The 21,089-nt window shown below is 30.4% G+C and overlaps 2 protein-coding genes across 2 annotated transcripts; one reads left to right on the top strand and one right to left on the bottom strand.

The window, feature by feature from the left end:
* The first annotated feature begins 2,554 nt into the window (after positions 1-2,554).
* On the top strand, positions 2,555-7,011 carry LOC120086274 (polyamine oxidase 2-like). Its single transcript, XM_039042833.1, has 10 exons — positions 2,555-3,024; positions 3,145-3,263; positions 3,372-3,460; positions 3,565-3,678; positions 4,472-4,559; positions 4,741-4,826; positions 5,010-5,112; positions 5,754-5,851; positions 5,945-6,374; positions 6,471-7,011. Exons 1-10 carry the CDS (start codon positions 2,985-2,987, stop codon positions 6,777-6,779), a joined length of 1,476 nt encoding a protein of 491 aa, XP_038898761.1. The 5' UTR covers positions 2,555-2,984; the 3' UTR covers positions 6,780-7,011.
* A 6,549-nt stretch (positions 7,012-13,560) lies between these two features.
* LOC120086239 (N-acetyl-D-glucosamine kinase) lies at positions 13,561-18,401 on the bottom strand. Its single transcript, XM_039042820.1, has 7 exons — positions 17,924-18,401; positions 17,082-17,229; positions 16,511-16,702; positions 15,450-15,578; positions 14,796-14,965; positions 14,219-14,349; positions 13,561-13,922 (listed from the first exon to the last, which is right to left on the bottom strand). The coding sequence occupies exons 1-7, from the start codon at positions 18,150-18,152 to the stop codon at positions 13,857-13,859; spliced, it is 1,065 nt and encodes a 354-aa protein (XP_038898748.1). The 5' UTR covers positions 18,153-18,401; the 3' UTR covers positions 13,561-13,856.
* Between the last annotated feature and the right edge of the window lie 2,688 nt (positions 18,402-21,089).

Below are 21,089 nucleotides of genomic sequence, written 5' to 3'. Positions count from 1 at the left end.
CCTCCGACTATTCGGGTCTTGGATTAATGATCAATATTTTGTTTATTTTTCTTAGTGGAATATGAATAGAGAAAAGAGGATAGGCTCATTACATTCAAAAAGATATATGGGAATTTCCCAGAAATAATTGCAATAATTGAGCGTGAGAGCCAAATGAATCGAAAGATTCATGTTTGGTTCGGGAAGGGATCGTCGAAGTTTTGAAATGAATGGAAAGACAATCTACTTTCATTTAAAATAATTATTTTTTTCTCAAAATAAAATGAGCGTAATTTGTTTAAAAAAACATAGTTCAATTTTGAGATTAAAAATTTGATATGGATAAAGATCTTACACCCAATTTACTTATTTAATAATCAATAAATAAAATCCACTGTCAGAAATAATTTGATTTAATTAAAGAATATTATTTAATCCATTCTAATCATCCACTCACATGAGCCAAAGTATTTAAAATAACATAAATAAAGAAAATAATGAAATTGCTCCGCAAATAAATCTATAGTCTCATCTTTCTAAAATTCCAAAAAGAAAGTATTTACTAATTTAATATTTCGAATGTTTTTAAGAGCTCAACGAAACTTTAATATTAAACCTCTTGCCTATGCCTACTAACATTTGTTGAAATTATAAATAAATTAAAATGTTTTCTTTTTAATATTTATAGACTATAATCCCATACATTTTTAAGTTTAAATGGATTGGCTTTTGGTTAATTGGGTAGGACCATTTGAATCTTTTTAAATAAAATATTCAACATTATGTAATCATTAATAACAATCAATCTAAATATTATGTCATCATTTTTGTTCAATTTAATTTTTTTAAAAAAATAAATTATAACCATGAAATAATGTATATAGCTTCTTGTTGTTTAATTTTTTTTATTAACATATAATTTTGTCTACTCAACTTAATTTAATTTAAATTTAAAATCAGTTAATAATAGTAAAAAATTAAATAACTGCTTACACGAGATTTCAAAAGAAATTTATTTAGTGAAACTCAAACTTTCTATTTATATAGAGCCCTTGATGGGCTTCGTGGGCTTGGACCTAGCCTTGATTAGCCAATGGGTCTGATTTTTGGGCCTAATTTAATTGGACTTGGGTCTGGCCTTTAGGCCCAATTAACTAGGCTTAGGCGACGTTTTAGGCCCACTTTAAGACATATTTGGGCGTAACTGGGCCAACGCCCAAATTACAACGTCAAATTGATCGAAATTAATTTTACTCAATCGAAATATGCGACGAAAATACAGAATTTGTCCTCAATTTCAATTCGAGACACGTGTCAACTCTTAATTGGTCACAAATTTGACGATTTTCGGATTTCGTCATTAATTTAGCAAATGACATGGTGGTCTGTGGTTGGTCTGAAATTTCTCCTCCAACAATGATGTTTTCAAAAATGAACTAAAATATTTACAAATATAGCAAAATTTACAAATAGATTACTTTTTGCGGCTATCTGTGTCATGAAAGACATAGATAATAATCTATGGTTTATCACAGATAAATTGTGATATTTTATTATTATTCGTAAATAATTTTTTTTGCCATTTAAAAGAATTTTCCAAAATTGAAATCGAACAAATAATAAAAATTTTGTAATGTTATGGCATGGAGCCAACATACAACTCTTTTGTAGTTTTAATATTTTATTTTTATTTTTAAAAAATTAATCTTATAAATAATAATACATGTATAGTATAGAAAGTCAGTATATTAATAATAGACTAGCTTATGACAACTAAGAATAAACTATATTTGGTTAATTTAAATCATTTATTTATTTTCTATTTCTTTTAATTACAACCTAAAAACAATCAAACAAATAATAACACTTGAAAAAATATATAAATAATTATCTAATAATCCACAGCACCAACATATATGTTAGATTGCCTAATTGATTACCTAATTTACATCCAATCATGCTGGTTTATTATTTTGATCTAATTTAGTTGAGGTCAAAAAGAAAAAAAAAGCTCTAGCTTTTATGCTTTTGAATAATTTTCTATAGTTTTCTTTGTGCTTTTGATTAATTTTTTTAGTTCCCGGAAAACCCAAAATTAATTATCTTCGATTTTTTTAATAATAAATTATTGGTTAAAATTTAAAATTTTATTTTTATAGTTGTCCTTTTAAAAAAATTATTTAAAATGAATGCTAATATATGTTGGGATATTTGGAACAAGGATTATCCTAAAATTATAATACAATTTACTATTTCTTTCTCAAATAAAAATAGTTTACACCTAAAAAAACATATTATTATAATCCAAATTAAAATAATCTATACCCAAAATACAAACTATTATAACCATTTCAAGAAATTACCCCTTAAAATCGTCGGAAAATGGTAAAACTTGCAAAATATATATTTTTTTCAAAATTTATATAAAAGATATTAGTAATAGACGATATATATTTAAAAATTACTGAAAGTGAAAATACGGATGAAATTCAAGGGCAAAAACGTAAATGAATTGAAAAAGTTTCTCCAAACACTATATATAATGGTGGAAGTCGGATTTGACGATCTCAAATTGATCTCAATATTTCAATAATTTTCTTCTTTTTTTTTCTTTTGGTTTCTCCTTCTCTTTCTAGAGATTTCCTTCACTCAGATGTCAGTTTGATTCTCCTGCAATTCTGAAGATCTTCCTTCTCCGGCCAAAAATCTCCTCCGATACACTGAAACTGCAGTCGATCTTCGGAATTTCGTTCGATCGGACGGGAATACTGAGCTGAGTGAAGCTTCAGCAGTCTCTAAATTGAAGCGCATGAGCTGGTTGGGAAAGCTTGGTCTGAACCTCAATACCAATTCCAATCATTTCCTTACTCGTCTTCTCATCTTCACCCTCCATTATTCTCCCCAGTCGCTTCCTTCTTCGTTTCAATTTCATAATCCATCGCTTCTTCTTCTTCTCTCGTTCCATCATCTGACTCTCTATATTCGCTTACTCTCTTTCATCGCCAATGGAATCCGGTGCCAAGAGTAATTCCGAACTGCGTACAGGTTTGTTTCTCTTCTCTTCTCTTCTCTGTATATTTATCTCTCTCTGGCACAGAGTAAGAGAATCGGTTTAGTCTGTAGCCGTGCATGTTAGATCTTCATGGAGTTCCTTTTCCATGGCAGAACTTTGTTATCCCAAATCCCAAAGGCAGCAGGTGAGATCGTCGCCGTCTGTCATAGTGATCGGCGGTGGGATGGCCGGCGTCGCGGCTGCTCGTGCTCTCCACGACGCCTCTTTTCAGGTAAGACGGAAGAATGCATTATAATATTACTTTTGTTAACGTGATCGGATAACTGGAAACGGGTTGTAAATTCATCAATTCGTTCTGAGTCATGTTTGTTTTGATCAGGTAACCCTGTTGGAGTCACGAGACAGACTTGGTGGTCGTATTCACACTGATTATTCCTTTGGTTTTCCTGTTGATCTTGGAGCATCGTGGTAAGATCTTAGTTTAGCTTCAATTAAGAACACTTTGTATCGTTATCGTCGTTATTAGTTGTATATGTTTAGATTTAGAGTTGCATCTTACTTGTGATCTGCAGGTTGCACGGGGCTTGTGAGGAAAATCCGTTGGCCCCTTTGATTGGCAGGCTCGGATTGCCCTTATATCGAACTAGTGAGGATAATTCTGTGTTATATGACCATGATTTGGAAAGGTATCGAGTAATTTCATTTGTTTTTTTTTTCCTTTTTTTTTTGTAAACTTTACCATCAAAACTTTTATTATCCTAATGTCGAGCGAAAGTCATTTCTATTACTTTTGGAGTCCTATACTTACAGTTACTTAGTATCTTTGATTTCCTCTGTGAACAACGAATTGATTTGTTCAGGAAGAAAAGGAATCCATCCAATATATGAGTTGGATCCTTTTTAAAGCTGATGCAAATGAAAGCAAGTCCTACAGGTGGATACTAATCTCATGGGTAGTCTCTTAATATTTGTTTACATCTGCTATTAATTAGTGAATTGTGGTTGGGAGTGGTTTTAAAGCAATCTCAGGATGGAAAAAGGATTTCTTGCCATTTGTTTGGATCAATTAATTACTGTGTTTCCAATTCTTCTTCTTATTTTTTCCCGAAAGGAAGATTGAAAGTCCCCTTCTTGTTCGTTCATCTTTAAAATTCAAATTTCAGGACTTCGTTTTGATATATTGATTTCTGAGCTTTTTTGGGTCAAATAACTTCGTTTGTAGATTCTCTTTCTTTACCGGCATTAGTTTAAAATAACAGCAGTGTCTTGTAAAAATTCTACTTAAATTGGTCTTTGAAGTTTTATACATCTTGTCGAAGAGAAAATGAATTAGTTTTTTAATTCCAAACTGCTCTAAATAAATGTTTCTTTTTTCATTTGAAGTTTTATTTTATCCATTTGTTTCTTCAAACTTCATTTTATCATTTCTTTGAACAAGATTCTTTTTTGGTTTATTACTAACGTTAAATTTCATATCAGTTATGCACTGTTTGATACCGATGGGAGTCAAGTTCCTCCTGAGTTAGTAACAAAAGTCGGCAAAACCTTTGAAACGATCTTGAAAGAGGTAAGTCAGTGTCCCTCCTTTCTCCAGTCTAATTTTCTTCTCGCTTGATCTAATAATAGAATGTACCAATACATAATTCATGTTTCCTAATTTATCAAATTAACAAATTTGTTTTTCTGCGTCTTGGGTTTTAAAATCATATTATTGATGGCCTTTGATCTTGCTTTCTTGCTCTATACAGACAGAAACTATAAGGGAGGAACAAAGTGAAGACATGTCCATACTCCGTGCAATCTCCATTGTTTTTGAAAGGAGACCAGAATTAAGGTTTGTTGTATGCATGGAAGATAATGTGTATAAATAGACTGACAGTACTATAAAACGTTCAACTTTTTTTCCCCCAAGAAAAACTAACTACTACATATGCCATTTAACTTGCACTATCAATTCAGAGACACAGTTCCAGTTTATAGTCGTATACATATGCTTACATGATTTCTCTGGATGCAGCTTGGAGGGGCTTGCCCACAAGGTTCTTCAATGGTATTTGTGCAGGATGGAAGGATGGTTTTCTGCTGATGCCAATACTATCTCACTTAAAGGCTGGGATCAGGCAAGTTTCTTTAAACTGTTGACTTCCTCTGGAGATTATTATTTTTACAATCAAGCTGCTCAAGCTTGGTTAAAATATCTAGAAGCGGGGTCATATTTACTTGTGTAAGACAGAAGAAATTGACATTTTTTTTCTGTAAGGGTTGAAATTTTTTCTGTTTCTCTTTCTTTTTCAAAACACTGCGAGTTTTTTCTTCCTATTCTAACTTATGGTCTTGGGAAGTGTGTTCATGTTTTTACAATTGGGAATACTCTCTTTTGTTGCTTTACCCGCATGATTTGTACTTTATCATTCCTCTGTCTGCTCATCTGATGGTGCACACATTTAAGATGAAAGAACAGAACCACATGTGTAAATTTAGCATGAATAGCTGGTATTGAAATGATAAAATGCGTTGCATGTTTCTAACTACACAAGGCCGAGTTTATACTAGCATGATGCTGACCAAACAGCCCCGTTGAATTTAAGTTTCCATGAATAATAAAATAACATGCACACAAAGGAGAAATGAGTGACTAAATTCTCTCTTTCCTTTTGTTTATTTATTCTTCTTTTCTTTTTAACAGTTCCGTATTTATAATTTTTCTGATTCGAGTCTCTCTAAGTGCATCCTGTTAAAGTTACTTGTTTTACATGTTCAGGAAGAGCTACTCCCTGGCGGGCATGGACTTATGGTTAGGGGCTACCTACCTGTTATTCACACACTAGCTAAGGGTATTGACATCCGCCTAAGCCATCGGTAATTCAGTTTTGTCTCCTCTTCTTAGTTCTCTCCTCCTCTTCTTAGTTCTCTGTTTCTTTACATATGGACCTAAATTATGCCGGTTATCAGGGTTACAAAAATATCGAGACAATATACTGGAGTGAAGATAACAGTGGAAAATGGAAAAACATTCACAGCTGATGCTGCTATCGTTGCTGTTCCTCTTGGTGTGCTTAAAGCAAAAGCCATTAAGTTTGAGCCCAAGCTTCCAGACTGGAAGGAGGCAGCCATTACTGACCTTGGAGTGGGCCTTGAAAATAAAATAATCTTGCACTTTGAAACTGCTTTTTGGCCAAATGTGGAGTTTTTAGGAGTTGTTGCTGATACATCACAGAATTGCAGCTACTTCCTCAATCTTCACAAGGCCACAAGCCATCCTGTCCTTGTGTACATGCCTTCTGGGAAGCTTGCTAGAGACATTGAGAAGATGTCAGATCAAGAAGCTGCCAATTTTGCTTTCATTCAACTCAAGAAGGTCGTACCTGATGCACCCGCCCCGGTAAGTCCTAGTCTTGAATGTATGTTATGTGCCTGTTGCTAACACCATTGCTATATGAGCTCAATTAACAAACATAAACGTCTTCACATCTTGTAGATTCAGCATCTAGTTTCCAGATGGGGGTCAGATGTCAACTCACTTGGATCCTACAGCTACGACATGGTAGGCAAACCCCATCATCTGTTTGAGAGGTTGAGGATTCCTGTTGATAACCTCTTTTTTGCTGGGGAGGCTACAAGTATCAACTACCCTGGATCCGTGCACGGTGCATACTCAACCGGTCTGATGGCTGCCGAAGACTGCAGGATGCGTTTTCTAGAGCGGTATGGGGATGTGGACTTGTTGCAGGCAATCATGGTCGACGAAGCTCCGTTATCGGCCCCGTTGTTAATTTCCCGAATGTAATACTCTTGGTGGTTGGGGTGTTAAGTCATCACAGATTAATTATGGCCAGAAGCAGCTAAGGAAATCCTGATGTCTTGGGGATTAAATGCCATTAGTTAGCCGCTGGAACGTGATTGAGTTTAGTAGTTTAATGTAAACATATGTGGATTGTACTTTTAGTTCCTTTTTATATCTGAAACAGTGTGTTTATGGACCTTATACTATTAGATAAGTTTGCTATGGTTTAAAATCCTATTTTAATCTCTAAATTTTGAATCTTGTTTTAGGTTGGTCTCTAAATTTAAAAAAAAAAAAAGTTTATTTCAACTCTTGGTTGAAGTGGCATATATTTTTTGATTGTTTATATTTATTTTCTACCTATAAATCTTTTACGTCAACAAAAGAAAAAGAAAAATATATTTTTCATATATATTTTTTAACTATTCGTGTCCTACTGGTTTTTATGTCAACAAAATATAACAGAACTGACATGTTAATGTAGAAGATGTTTTTGTAGAAATCTGTCTATTTTTCAGATGTTTTTGTAGAAATTTGTTCATTTTTCATGTAAGTTTTTTTTTCTCAATCATTAATTTTTTTTCTTTCTATATATTCTTCTCCACTCTATTCTCTGATGAGACCCATATAGAAAATAAACTTTAAGAAATTGCAAATAAATATTACCTCAATCAATCACATAACTAAAAAAAAGAGGAAGAAGGGATTGAGAAGTATAAGAAAGTACCTCAATGAATGACTAAAATTGCAAATGACTAAAATTTGGAAGGCAAAAGACAAAGTAAGATTTAAGGTTATTGTTTAATAGCATATTGTTTAATAGAATATTTCATGTTTTTGTTTTTTTGTGTTTCGTGGCAATTCGAAAAATTGAATTCCAATTTAAACAATGATTTAAAATATGTTTATACTATATTTATAAACCATAATATTATTTGTTGTAGCTATACAATTAATTTATTTTAAAAAATAAATAGAGTTTATAATGTTCTATCTTCATTTAATATAGTTCTACATTTTAAATATAAAATTTGAAATTGGGATATAATGATAAAAATATTGTTTTAGAATTTACACTATTTAGATCACAGAAGTTGAAAATAGTTTTGAGAAACAAAATTCAGGTTGTTTACCAAACCCATATTGATTGAACTCAATAAATCCGAAAACATAAAATAGATTTTGAATTGCCAACTAAACATGTCCTAAACTTTTTGCTTTTGAATTCAATAGCTTTTTCGATATTCTTTTTTTTAAAAGAAAAATATATTATTTTCTTTTTATATTTAACAAAGTTATGAAACATGAAATTAAATATTTATCTGATAGAATTTTAAATAACAATTTTTAAAGTTCACAACTAATGTTTTTTCTTGAATTATTAGTTTGACAAGATGTGAGGATGAAGATTTGAACCTTTATTGGTTAGGTCAAAATGTCTTAACCAATCAATATTATATTTATGTTAACTTATTTAACCTTCCTTTTATTACTAGGAAAATCTATTGAAGTTTATTGTTTTAATTGATAAAGGAATATTTTCATGAGTTATAAAATCTACTTATATATAGTAAACAATTAATAAGATTTTAGAATAAAATTCGAATTGATTTTTTTAATAATGGTAATCTATGGCTAAGTTATTCAATGGTCGATTTTGTGCATGATCAAGGTTAAATTTGTGGAAAACTTGATTTCTTCTTTAAGACTAGTGAGTTTTCAAAGATTCTTAATTTGATGTCCTAAAAATTAATTGATTAAGAGCAAAATTTGAATAGAAAGGAAATTGTAACATTTATCTAAGCTTAGGTCCAATGTGACAAAATTCTAAGTTGAATGAAAATTAATATACTTGGTCAAATTAATGGTAAAAATTTGATATTTTCTCATTTAAAAAATTGTTATTCATATAATAACTGAAAAGGAAAATCATTATTCTATTATCATTATTGATTAAAGGCCCACACAAGTAATTATAGATAATGATATACTAATTTGACAATAACTCATCAATTAATTAAGGTATATATCATCAATTAAGAGGTAAAATATTTGAATCTTTCGCCTCATATATTTTTTTAAAAGGTAAAGTAAGTCGATGACACACATTGCCTTTGAGAACGTATAAAGTAAGTGGTTCCCAAATGGTATTAGGTTGCATCTCATAAACAAGCACAACCACCACGTGCTTTGAGTGTGACGAGCATGCCCCTAATGGCTCTAATCCACATACTACAATGGTGTTTAATTGGGCATGATGGTGACATTTAGGGTATATTAAGTATGATTTTGACTTGGTCAATATCACTTTCCCTTAAAATTAGTGTTTGACATGAGCTAAAATTGATTTTAGAAAAATCTAAAATCATTTCAAATTGATTTGGAAGGAATTAGTTGATAGGTGATTTTTGTTTAGTGATTGTCTGAGAATCAAACCCAAAATGACTATCTAATTTAGTTTTTGTTAAAATATTGTTGGTTAACTATTTATGAAATTGTTATTTTTTTATATAATTTTAAATACTGAAACAAAAGATGACAAACATTGTCTGTCATTAAATTGTTAATAAAACAAATAATTATATATGTTATGAATTTTCTTTGGATAAGCATTATAAACATTCGCCTTACTAAAAAAATCAACCATGCATATAAGAATTTAATGATAAAATAAATAGAAATAGATATTTATCATAATTATTTAGTTAAACAATAACTAATCCGATAGGTATACAATCTTGAGTAATTGGGTAATTCTAAATTCACTTTTGGAGCCAAACAAAATAATTCTAAATCAATTCTAAATATATGAAAATCACCTTTAAGAGCTTAGAACCAAACTTAAAAATCATTTTTACAAAATCAATTGTATCTAAATCTTTTTTTCTAAAATTATTACTCTAACTATCCTTTCCAAATACATCCTTAAAAGATGTGATGATTGGGTTTGTTTACAAGATGTTACCTAAAACCTTGAAGATATATGCATGTCATTGACCATGATCATCCAATGAAAGATTAGGAAAATTGGAGAAAATAGCAAAATCGTGTCATGCACATGACATGTTTTTTTAATCCTGAAATTGCCCCTAGTATGGTCGATTAATAGTTTTTGCAAGTAGTGTAAATGGAATCGTCTGTTATCAGACCGTGTATCAATTTTCAATAGAAATATAATGTAAATAGAATAGTTGGTTATGAGACTTCAACCTAATGGATTCAAAAGATAAATGTCCCAAATTTTTCTCCCATTTTAAAATTTAAATTGGCGGTTTCTTATTTGTTTTGATGATTTAACCACATTTCGAAAATATTTAGAATTAATCCATCTTTAATTTGTTTATCATCATTTTGATTTTAATTTATAATATATCTTTAAATTTTACATTATTTTAAATTTGGATTAAATTTCTTTTATTTTGATTAACTTAATATTTATATTATCATCTAACAAACTGTTTAGTTCATTTAAATGTTATCATTTTTTTTGTACTTTTTTTAATAATATTTTATTCATTATCATCTTATTATATTATTATACCATTAATTTGTCTTTTTGATAAACAAATAAGTATTCACTTTTATACTCTTGTTGCTTTTGTTATGCCTCTACAATGAGGTGGGCTCCTTTTGTAAGTTTTGTGGTTGATGGAGTTTTAAATATAGTAAAATTGTTGAAGCTTAAATGAAAATGGAATTATGAATACAGTGTAATTGTAAATAAATGAGTTCACTCCTGATTTTTCTCCCCGAATTATATTTGAATTTATATTTTATTATCAAATTAGATTTTATCTAACTATTTATCAAATTAATCACAATAAACAAAAACATTCCTGATATGTCTCTTCAATTTATATTTGAATTTATCTTTTATTATCAAATTTGATTTTATCTAACTAACTTTTGATTTATTTAAATGTTTGCTACAAATTTAATTGTATCTAAATATTTTTTTTTCATTATTTTATACATATTGTTATAAAATTAATATGATCTTTTTTTCTTCATAATTTCGATGTTTTTAATTTTTCATATTGAAACACGTAAAAATGGCTTGTTGTATTTAAAANATGTTTTCAATTTTTCATATAAAAACACGTAAAAATGACTTGTTGTACTTAAAAAGAAACATATAAATGGGTATTAAACTTTAAATGTTTGCATGTACATGTTATATAAATATAAAAATAAATGAATAAATAAATATATATTGTCATGAAAATAAGATTAAAAAAAAAACTCTAAATATTATATTCTTCATCTTCTTTACTTGGCCACTCCAAAAATTTCTTTTTTTTCTTATCAATCTCATGTTTGTGATTGTTGGTTCAACAACTCTTTCTTGAATTCCATCATCTTAGCTAGCTTTTGACGACCACCCACGCCAGGTCGTCAATCTTTTTCGCTCGCACACATGTTTCCTGTTTTTCTCTATTAAGTATAAAATTTTGAGTAATTGAGTAACTCTAAATTTGTTTTTGGAACCAGACATAATAATTCAGAATCAATTTTAAATATATGAAAATCAGTTTTAAGAGTTTGGAAGCAAACATATTTTTGATTGTTTAAAAATCAATTTTACAAAATCAATTATACCTAAATCTCTTTTTCTAAAATCACTACTCTAACTATCCTTCACAAATACACCCTCAAAACATGATGATTGGGCTTGTTTACCAGATGTAACCTAAAACCTTGAAGATATATGAATGTCATTGACCATGGTCATCCAATTAAAGATTAAACCATATGAAGAGTATATATTACCGTACTCAATGTTCAAATCTTCACTCTTACATTTAATGTAAAAGAAATAAAAAAAAAAAAAAAAAACCTCGCTTACCCCTTACTTCATCTCTTTGATTACGAAATAATTTTAACAAACAAAATATTAGAGATTGGAAAAATAATATTCAATTTTACCTAACTTTGCACATAATGTATCAATTTTCACTCTCAAATTTTAATTTTATTGACTTAAAACTATACACTTGAATAATAGTTAATCCATCATGAACTATATCCATTTAAATAATAATAATACATTTAAATAATAGTTTAAACTATACACTTAAAAACTCAATTGATGCACTATACCCATCATGAGCTGAGTCTTTTTAAACTAATAATCTGAATAAAAATCTACATGTTATGTCATTTTTCTTTAAAATCATATCAACTATTTGAGTGAAAAAAAAAGAAGAAAGAATGCATCTAAAATAGTCTACAAAAGTAAAAGTCGCAATAGATTTTTCACACATGCGTATACGTTAATATTGTCTAATATACGTTAATATCATCTAGTAAAGTAAAATGTTATTATGAAAAAATTTATATAATTTTTTTAGATATTGAATTAAGATTAACAATTCAATTTTAATTTATATTATGAAAAATTGTAAGTGTGAACAGGTATATTTTAAGAGTTGTTGGAGAATCAATAAAGTAAAAAATCGAAATTAAATAAAACTAATAAATATATATATATAAATGTATCACGAGTAAATAACATATCTTTTATAATTAATAATAAGTTTAAGTTGGTTAGGATTATTTTAGGTTAACCCATGAATTAATCCAACCCTTGAAATTTTCAATTATTTCAACTCAACTCGTTGAGTTGGATCCATCGGATTCTTCATGTAATCAAAATTTTTTAACACCCCTACTCAAACTAAAATTTCAAGAAATGCAACTCAATCCAATTTACGGTCAATTTTGGAAAAGAAACATTTTCATCTAAGATTGTTTTTAAAGAAACAATTTCATCGATCAATGAAATAAAGGAGTAAAAACCTCCAACACGATTAAAACATTCTTTCTAATTGGAGAAATTTCTTGAAGATTCATTTAACATCTATTGGTTACTCATCCAAATTTCTTAAGGTTTCATCCCAATTCTCCTTCTTTTTCATTTTTCAACCCTAATTAAAGGGAAACAGAATTTGGCAACCATATAGTAAAAACAAAATTCAATTGAATATCTTCATCTTTCCACAATGACTTCAAAGACGATGGAAGCTTGATATTTTAAGCATTTGAGAAACTTGTTCCCCACCTTCAACATCTTGATTAAAAGAGGTAAAAAAAGGTTAAAAAATGACATTCAAGTACCAAAATAAAAGAGATAATTATACGGTTGACTAAAATTTTAAGCCCAATATAAAATTTACCCCTTTTTAAAACTCAAAGTTTTTTTTTACCTCTTGCTTGCATCATCATCAGCATAAATTACCGAAATTCTCTGATGCAAAACCCTCACTTTGCCAGTATTTCATCTTCCACGTGTAGCTAATCATCTAGAACCATTGGCTAGTGCTCCCATGGTTTTTTCATCTAGATTTCTTCAGATGATGAGCGATGGCTTTCTGCCATCACATTAACCAGCAAGACTCTCTCACTCTTGCTCTCATTACTAAAAATCTTCGCTTTTAATCATGACTCTTGACTCTTGCTACTCTGGTTATTCACTCCCTTTTAATACAAAGAACAAGAGTAAGAGAAAATAGAGAAAGCGAGGGGTGGAAAAACCTAATCCCTAAAGAGTAAAAGCGAGATTCCAACCTGCATGCACAATATTTTGTTTTGGTAATTTGACGCTGATATGACTTAAGCAAAAGATAAAAAAAACATACTTTCTAGAAATGGGATCAAATTTCATTTGAGCTCCCAAAACCGGCCATCCTTGCAAAAAGACAAAATGCAAAATAAAGAGAGCTCAAGGACTCAAAAGCCAAAGAATTGCTTTCAAGTTTATAGTAAGACAGGACATTGCAACAAATGCACTAAAATCATGCATTAATGTTGGCATCACTTTGAACACATCCTCTATCAAGAAGCTGATAAAGCATTTCTCTTTTCAATCATCCAATGAAAAATTAAAAAAAAAAAAAAAGAAAAAAAAAAGGACACAAACTAGGTTAGCAAATTGCCTATAATTATACCAAGATCTGATATAGCTCACTCACAGGACTTTTTTTTCTCCTTCCCCTTCAGAATTCCGGGGTCATCGTTTTCAATTTTGCTTCTGTACAACTCTTGACAACTTAAGAATATTTGTCAGTCAATTTATAAGCTTTATTCTTGTTGGGAATCTTTCAAGAAATTCCAGGCTAACAATGCAGCCCCAATTGCAGGCTCCACCTGGTTTTAGTTCAAGAAAATGTATGGATGATTATTGCAAGGCGAAGAACATGCATATTAATGAAAGCAAAGGAAAAGGTAGAAAGATGTGCGCGCGGCTGTTTTGCACATCTGAAAATCACTGTTCATATACTCGTGATTTGAAGAAAGAACAATAATTTTGAATCATGAAGATTTAAGACAATAACTGAACCTGTTTTCATTGTATATTTTTCACACGAGCTCCCAAACAGCACCGTGGTTATGATAAGGTAAGACACATGCAGAGAATCGAGGGTATTGAACAATATGCTTACCTTAGGCCAAATGGGAACTACCCCAGGGTAGTCCTTGGAGATGCAGTTTATAACTTCTTGCGCTATACCCCATCCCTTATTTCCTTCAAGAACTCCGCCAACCATGACAAGAGGAAAAGAACCCTTTCCATCTGCAATGTTAATGCTAACAATGAGAGTAGAAGGAAAACTTTGGTTAAAAAAATTCAAAAAGGAAAGTATCCTGTTATTGAACCCTCATTTGTCTGCATGATTCCCTTTCTTATTTCCTTAGATGTATCTACAAGAAATTTCAAAATCCTAATTCCACGGAATATCTTTGCACAATCCAAATTTTTATGAGCACGTAGATCAAGATTTTTCACGATCAATTTGGTTGCACATTCAAGAGCAGATCCAATGAGAAATAAGTTGGGGAGACATACTTTATCTCAAAGCCAGAACATGGGTTAAAACACACTCTCCCCAACAGGGAAAGCCGTCAAGGGAGGTTTAATAACAAAAGAGCACTTCCAGCTTTGGGATTAGTTTCAGAAGACAGGGACAGGAAAATCAAATTTATTAACTCTACGACCAAAGATTTCCACTATTGCAATACCTGAACCACACAATCCAAGTCTTTGAACAACAGCAGTCACGCTTAGAGCCAATTCCTTAACTGAATCTTGCAAGATTTTGTTTGCAACTTCATCCCCTGCTTCTGCACATGACACAACAGCAGGAACAAGTGCAGCAATGCGAGCCCAAGATTGATCTGCGTAGGTCCACCTAATTTTCAATGATAACCAACAATATATGTGATCCATTCCTAATCAATCATGCATGATACAGTACTTTCACATCATTCCAACACATGAATTGCGGTACAAATGTCAGAAACTGAACAGGAAACAACTATTTTTCTCATCAAAAGCTCAAAAAATACTCAAGTTTCTTATATGTTAAAATGCTGCCTCTCTGTTCATTAGCTTTCAAAAAAATGTACAGCTGCAGCAAGTAAATCTGCCTCTCTGAGCAGCCTTCACAATAATATAGAATACTACATTGATTAAAAAGTATTAAAAAAGATCAAGAAAGCCTCAGCATGATTTCAATATATATATATATAAGACAGAAACTATATATCATTTAAAAGATTTATTTTCTTCTTATAATTGAGATATATTTGATTCCTTCTATTGTGTTCAATTTATGTTAAAAGAGGATATAGTGAAGATTGTGACCGGAAACGCCAAATGACAAGTGTATATACCCAATGAGTTCATCAGCAGAAGAAAGACCAAGAGTCCTAAGAATGTTATTTGTGAGCTTTGTTTGGGGACCACGGCCATCATGCGCTCTTATAATTGCGGTTAAAGCCTGTGCTGATATGCCGTACCCACTGAAATCACAAAAGTATCATCTTCAATGAAGAGTGGCAAACCAAAATTAAATTTGTATGTAATGCACAATATTGTCAGAAATGTATCGATATAGATCAGCATGGAACGCAGTAATATAATTTTAAAACACAAACATATTGGAAAAACAAACCAACAAACATGCAGAGTGCAAAAACCACAGTAAATGATTCTTATCGTTAAAATTATGAATAAATGATTAGATATACCATAATCTATCAGCTTAAGTTTTTGTATACTTTGGTGATTTAACGTAGTGTCAAAGCAACAAGTTCTGTATTTGAACTCCTATAATATCCTTTCTTCTTCGATTAATAATAATGTCACTTATCCATCCTCAGTCTAATTTTTATTCCCACAAGTGAGGAGTGACCTATCAGTTTAAGCTTTTGAGTCTAAGTTGCGATATAACAATAATTATGAGAAGTCCTCATGGGAGGAAATCTAGTTCAAGTCTTGAGATGTTGAACATTGAACTATCTACATTTCTTTTTCCTTGAACCAGTACCCACAATAAAGTAAAACCTCAAGTTTAAAAACAAACCATTATGTCCACTAGATAACTCAGCAAGTCATATTTGATCAGGTAATATGACTAGTTCAGATATCGGCAAACTGATACTACATAATTTTTTATCTCAAGCAGCTCATATACAAACTAGAATGTCCCTGTATAACAATGCAAAATGAGGAGATAAACGTATTTTGTTGTGTGTGTGTTGTGTGGTGGGGGGGGGGGGGGTGGGGGGTGGGGAGGGGGGGAGTTGTTGGTGAACAAGCATGCACCACTCAAGCTCTCACCCAGAAGGAAATACTAGGACAGGTATTAGGAAACAAATAAGGTAATCCTCATACAATCAGTTATAAACAATATAAAAGCTTGTGTCCATGTGAGGGGCTGAGAGAAAGAGACCTTCCCCAGTCGCCTAAGATTGGTCCTGCACCAGCTGCTCGAGCTTCTCTTCCATCATCCGTAAATCCATAAGCAATACTTCCAGTGCCAGCAATTAGAACACAACCACTAAGCCTTCCCATGGTACCACTTGCCAGAGCAGCAGCAGCATCATTTCGAACATAGAGTTTGACATGGCTAGGAAATATATCTCTGTGCATAATGAAACAAATATATCAGAAGCGTATAAAAGCATAATGGATCCATACACATGAGATTCAGATTTCACATCTAATCTAATAAAAAAAAAGCTAGTGAATGGAATAGCAGCTTGGAACCTGGGAATTGACTTGAGACTGAACTCAGATTGTAAGATCATGAAATAAAAGGATTCATCAGCTATAAGAGTATACCACTAAGGGATGTTGTATGGCATAACAGCCATAATTAGTCCATAACACTACATGAACTGAGCAGAAAGGACAACGGCCATCCTTAGATATGAGGATAAAACATGCTCCATCACAGTACATCTAAAGACAGAAGAACGTAGTTTCATAGAAACAGCTAAGAATCCTTTCATGGCCCATACCTGAACCAATTCAAAATCCTTTGCTGATCCGTTGGATGGTTTACACCAGAAACAGATAAACAAATAGCTCGAACTGCAGACCGATCTGAACCTGATTTTGAAAGAGCCTCAGCCATAACTTGCTCCAATGTTTCCCTTGCAGCAGTTTCTAGAACAAAGACGCAAATTTACAGTTTACACCAAGGACCTATCAATACTAAAATATCATATTAAATACTTTGAAACCAACCAGCCTTTTTTCTCCATACCAATTCAAACTAAGAGTCTGCTGTCAGCTGTCTAACTCTCAATATTTTAATTTTCGAAAACACATCAAAGAGCACAAGATCAAACCAGTAAAGCTAGTAAAGAAAAATAACTCATAGGCTGCCTCTGATTGAAACAAAGATGATTAGGTTTAAAGAGTTGCAATTAATCTACCCCTCCATTGCAACTGTCAACTGTCAATATCTTATTATTAAAATAATTCAATAATAAATCAACGGTTGCAGCGGAGCAATTCTTAATATAAAAATCATTCAACAAGAAATTAACTTTGATAGGAATTTCCGAATGATAATACCTAAATACATTCACATATGATAGCCACGCTAAATGCACTTTGGTTAACTTCTTTTAAAGTTCTCTGTTTATGCCAAATGACAAAGCAGATAAAATTGCCCGTGGCTAATCGCATATATGTTGAATAAATGAAAACCGGAAGCCAGGACCTATTTCTTATAACTTCGCATTCAATAATCTTCAAAATACAGCCACCAGCCCAGGAAGAACAGTGAGAAACATACGAAAATGAAAGACCAGTAACAATTCAATACGAGAATGGGCAGAAAAAGAGAGAGTACCGCCAACACTGTTATGGTTGGAGCAGCCGGCTTCGACTCGAGCAAGAATAGGAAGAGGATCAGGAAGATGAAGAGACTGAGGTTGCAGAAAAGGAACACAAACACAGACAGTGGAGGTTGTTCCTCCATCAATTCCAAGAATCACGTCTCCAACTGCTCCTCCTCCTGCTGTTCCGCCGGACATTTCCCGGTCGAATTCCGAGATTTCCCCATTCCGATGTTTCTTCATCTGAAAAACTCAGGAATCAGAATCCGGTACAAGAACCTTGATCCTTTTGCCTTACTGTCTACACTCAAACCGCTTCACAAAAACCAAACAACTACTCTCCTCCGTTCTGCAGAAATGTTCGGAAATTGAGAGAAGAGAAGAAGAAGAAGCAGATTAACGGTAAACGACAGAGAAGACAGCCGAATTTTTTGCTGTTAATTGTCCACTGGATGATCGTACAATTCAACGATTAGCTTTTTTTTTTTTCAATTTAGAAGAATAATTACGATTTAGGAGAAAATTATTCAATTTTATATCTGAAATTTCGATTTCGTAAAAAGTCAAAATACAATAATCATGATCATAATCATAATCATAAATAAATAAATATAGACCTAAACATAAAAAGTTGGGTCCATTTAGTAATTGTTTATAGTTTTTGAAAATTAAAGGCTATTTAGGATTGCTTTATCTAAAAAAGAATTTTAATTGTTTAGATTGTTTGATAAAAAAATTTATTTATTAATCATAATCACTTTTAAAATTGTTGTAACGTGTAAAAGTTATTTGATGGAGTTCTTAGATTTCATCTTTCCTAAAAATTTGATATCTTTCTTATCCATCTCAAATTTTCATTTCATTAATTTATTTTCTCACATTTATTTCAAATTTTGATTGATTTAAATTCTTAAAACAATTATTTTTTAAAAAAATTATTTCACAAAATCCTTTTAATTAAACAAAAATGGTTGTAATTCAAATTATATGTATTTTCAAATAATTATATAACTAAATTACACTAATTTAGTATTAATTTACCAAACACCTTAATTAGGTTTTTCTAATTTAAAATTAAAACTTACCAAACATTCTTTTATTTTTATCCACAGCCGATTTAAAATCTATAATAATCCCAAAGGAAGCCTAAATCTATTTATTCTCAATTTCTTATAATAATTTACATTTTCCTTAAATGTAATAGTAACATTTTTAGCCAAATTAAAAAAACATGAACAAGTTCTTAAAAACTATTTTTTTTAGTTTTCAAAATTTGGCTTCATCTTTTAAAATATTAATAAAACAGGCCTTGGATTTTTTGTTCTTTGTTTTTAAAAATTAAGTATGATTCCTCTTAATTTCTTACCATGACTTACATTTTTTTTAACTACAAGAATTGAATTCTTAACCAAATTTAAAAAAAAAAAAAAAAAATAATTTTTGAATTTTTTAAAATTTAATTTAGATTTTGAAAATATTTGTACAAAGTAGATAACAAAATAATACATTTAAAGTTAAAATAAGTTTTTTATATGTTTAATTTTAGAAATTAAAAAATAAAAAATAAAATAATTATCAAAAACGAAAGTTAAATTATTATCAAAATGCGGTCTTAATTTTACTCGGCACATAATTACAAATTGTCTTCTCCAAATACTTCTTCAAATATTTCATAAACGTTTCAAATCCATCATTAGGATATAAATTTTAAAGAATTTCAGAGGATATCTTGGATCTAAAGTAGTGTGGTTGATAATCTAGAACAAAAAGTCACCACTTCATTCGTCTTAATTTTAAAGATATTAAAGTCAATATATAAGTAGATCAGAGAAAAATAAAAAATACAATTAGAGTGGACGTTTTAATAGTTGAAAGACTAAAATCGGTTAAAAAAGAATAGAGTCCTATTATCAATCAAATCAACGAATCCAATTCTCTCCCTACCTATTTTATCTTTATAAACAAAGCAAATCCAATTCATTGTCAAAATTGCAAAATTGATTCTTTTACGTTATTCGTTCGGTAAGAAAGAGAATGATTTTTAAATTTAGAATGATTTCAAATACGATTTTATTTTAAAATCTTTCCTTACTAGAATGGTTGTTCGCATAATTCGATAAGATTTAGAAATAAATTGATAAATTAACACATCATAGATGAAAACTTTTGTTAGTAAATTCTTAACTTTCTTTCATTTTTCGATCGACATTCAAACATAGAATTTTAAATATATTCATTTCAAATCTTTTTTGGACTGTTTGAGGTATTGAGTTAAGATAAAATGTCTGGAGTTCATATGTTTGTGAATTTCATATATTTGTAGAGTTCATATGTTTGTGTTTGGAATGCAGAATTGAGTTATGTTTGTGAATTTCATATATTTGTAGAGTTCATATGAACTCTAAATAATATACTTTTATGATTACTCTAAATATATGAAATTCATATGTTTGTGAATTTCATATATTTGTAGAGTTCATATGTTTGTGTTTGGAGTACAGAATTGAGTTATGTCTGGGTATCTGATTTAGTTTTTGAACTCTAAATAATATGCTTTTATGATTACTATTTTTGTTTTGAAACTTTTTTATTCAATAATTCTACCCATCTTTGTTTGAATAAAATATGGATTACAATTTTTTTCTTTTACTTTTTAAAACTTTTCTTTCTTTCTTTCTTTTTTGGGCAATGAACAACAATTAAACCATTACATTTCTTGTAGAAATATGGTTAAATAAAATAAGAAACTAAAGCGAAATCAAAACCTTTGATTCTAGCTAATTTTTCTCCATGAATTTCATTATTATCTTTTTTTTTTCTTCTTCTTCCTATCTCTATATTTTTACTATGTCATGAATTTTTTTAATTAAATCTCTCCACCATCGTAATAACCAATGAAATTTCATCACAGTTCTTCAACAATTTCATTTTCATTTCCTCTAAATTTAGAGGATTATCAAATAACAAATCTTTTTTTTTTACGAAAAAAATTATATTTATGGTTTTTTTGTTATATATTACATACTTTTCAACTACATACATACTTTTGGTCTAAATATTTTTAACGCTTATTTGATAGGTGAATTCATTACATATAAATATCACACTTAATGTAAACAAAATAATACTTTTTTATATAATTGACTACTATAAGACTGATGATTGTTAAAGTATAAGACT

The sequence above is a fragment of the Benincasa hispida genome, chromosome 1 (assembly GCF_009727055.1).
Source record: "Benincasa hispida cultivar B227 chromosome 1, ASM972705v1, whole genome shotgun sequence".
Taxonomy (NCBI): Eukaryota; Viridiplantae; Streptophyta; class Magnoliopsida; order Cucurbitales; family Cucurbitaceae; genus Benincasa; species Benincasa hispida.
Note: the sequence above shows the minus strand (reverse complement) of the source record. Positions and strands in the feature narration are given on the sequence as shown.

What these genes read in the sequence shown, in the direction of transcription:
- LOC120086274 (XM_039042833.1), top strand. Translation starts at nt 2,985, where the DNA reads ATGGAATCCGGTGCCAAGAGTAATTCCGAACTGCGTACAG. An exon ending in TCCACGACGCCTCTTTTCAG is followed by an intron (nt 3,264 to 3,371) that starts GTAAGACGGAAG and finishes TGTTTTGATCAG; the next exon opens with GTAACCCTGTTGGAGTCACG. An exon ending in TTGAAACGATCTTGAAAGAG is followed by an intron (nt 4,560 to 4,740) that starts GTAAGTCAGTGT and finishes TGCTCTATACAG; the next exon opens with ACAGAAACTATAAGGGAGGA.
- LOC120086239 (XM_039042820.1), bottom strand. Translation starts at nt 18,152, where the DNA reads ATGAAGAAACATCGGAATGGGGAAATCTCGGAATTCGACCGGGAAATG. An exon ending in CAACCATAACAGTGTTGGCG is followed by an intron (nt 17,230 to 17,923) that starts GTACTCTCTCTT and finishes TCTTTGTTCTAG; the next exon opens with AAACTGCTGCAAGGGAAACA. An exon ending in AGGATTTTGAATTGGTTCAG is followed by an intron (nt 16,703 to 17,081) that starts GTATGGGCCATG and finishes CATTATGCACAG; the next exon opens with AGATATATTTCCTAGCCATG.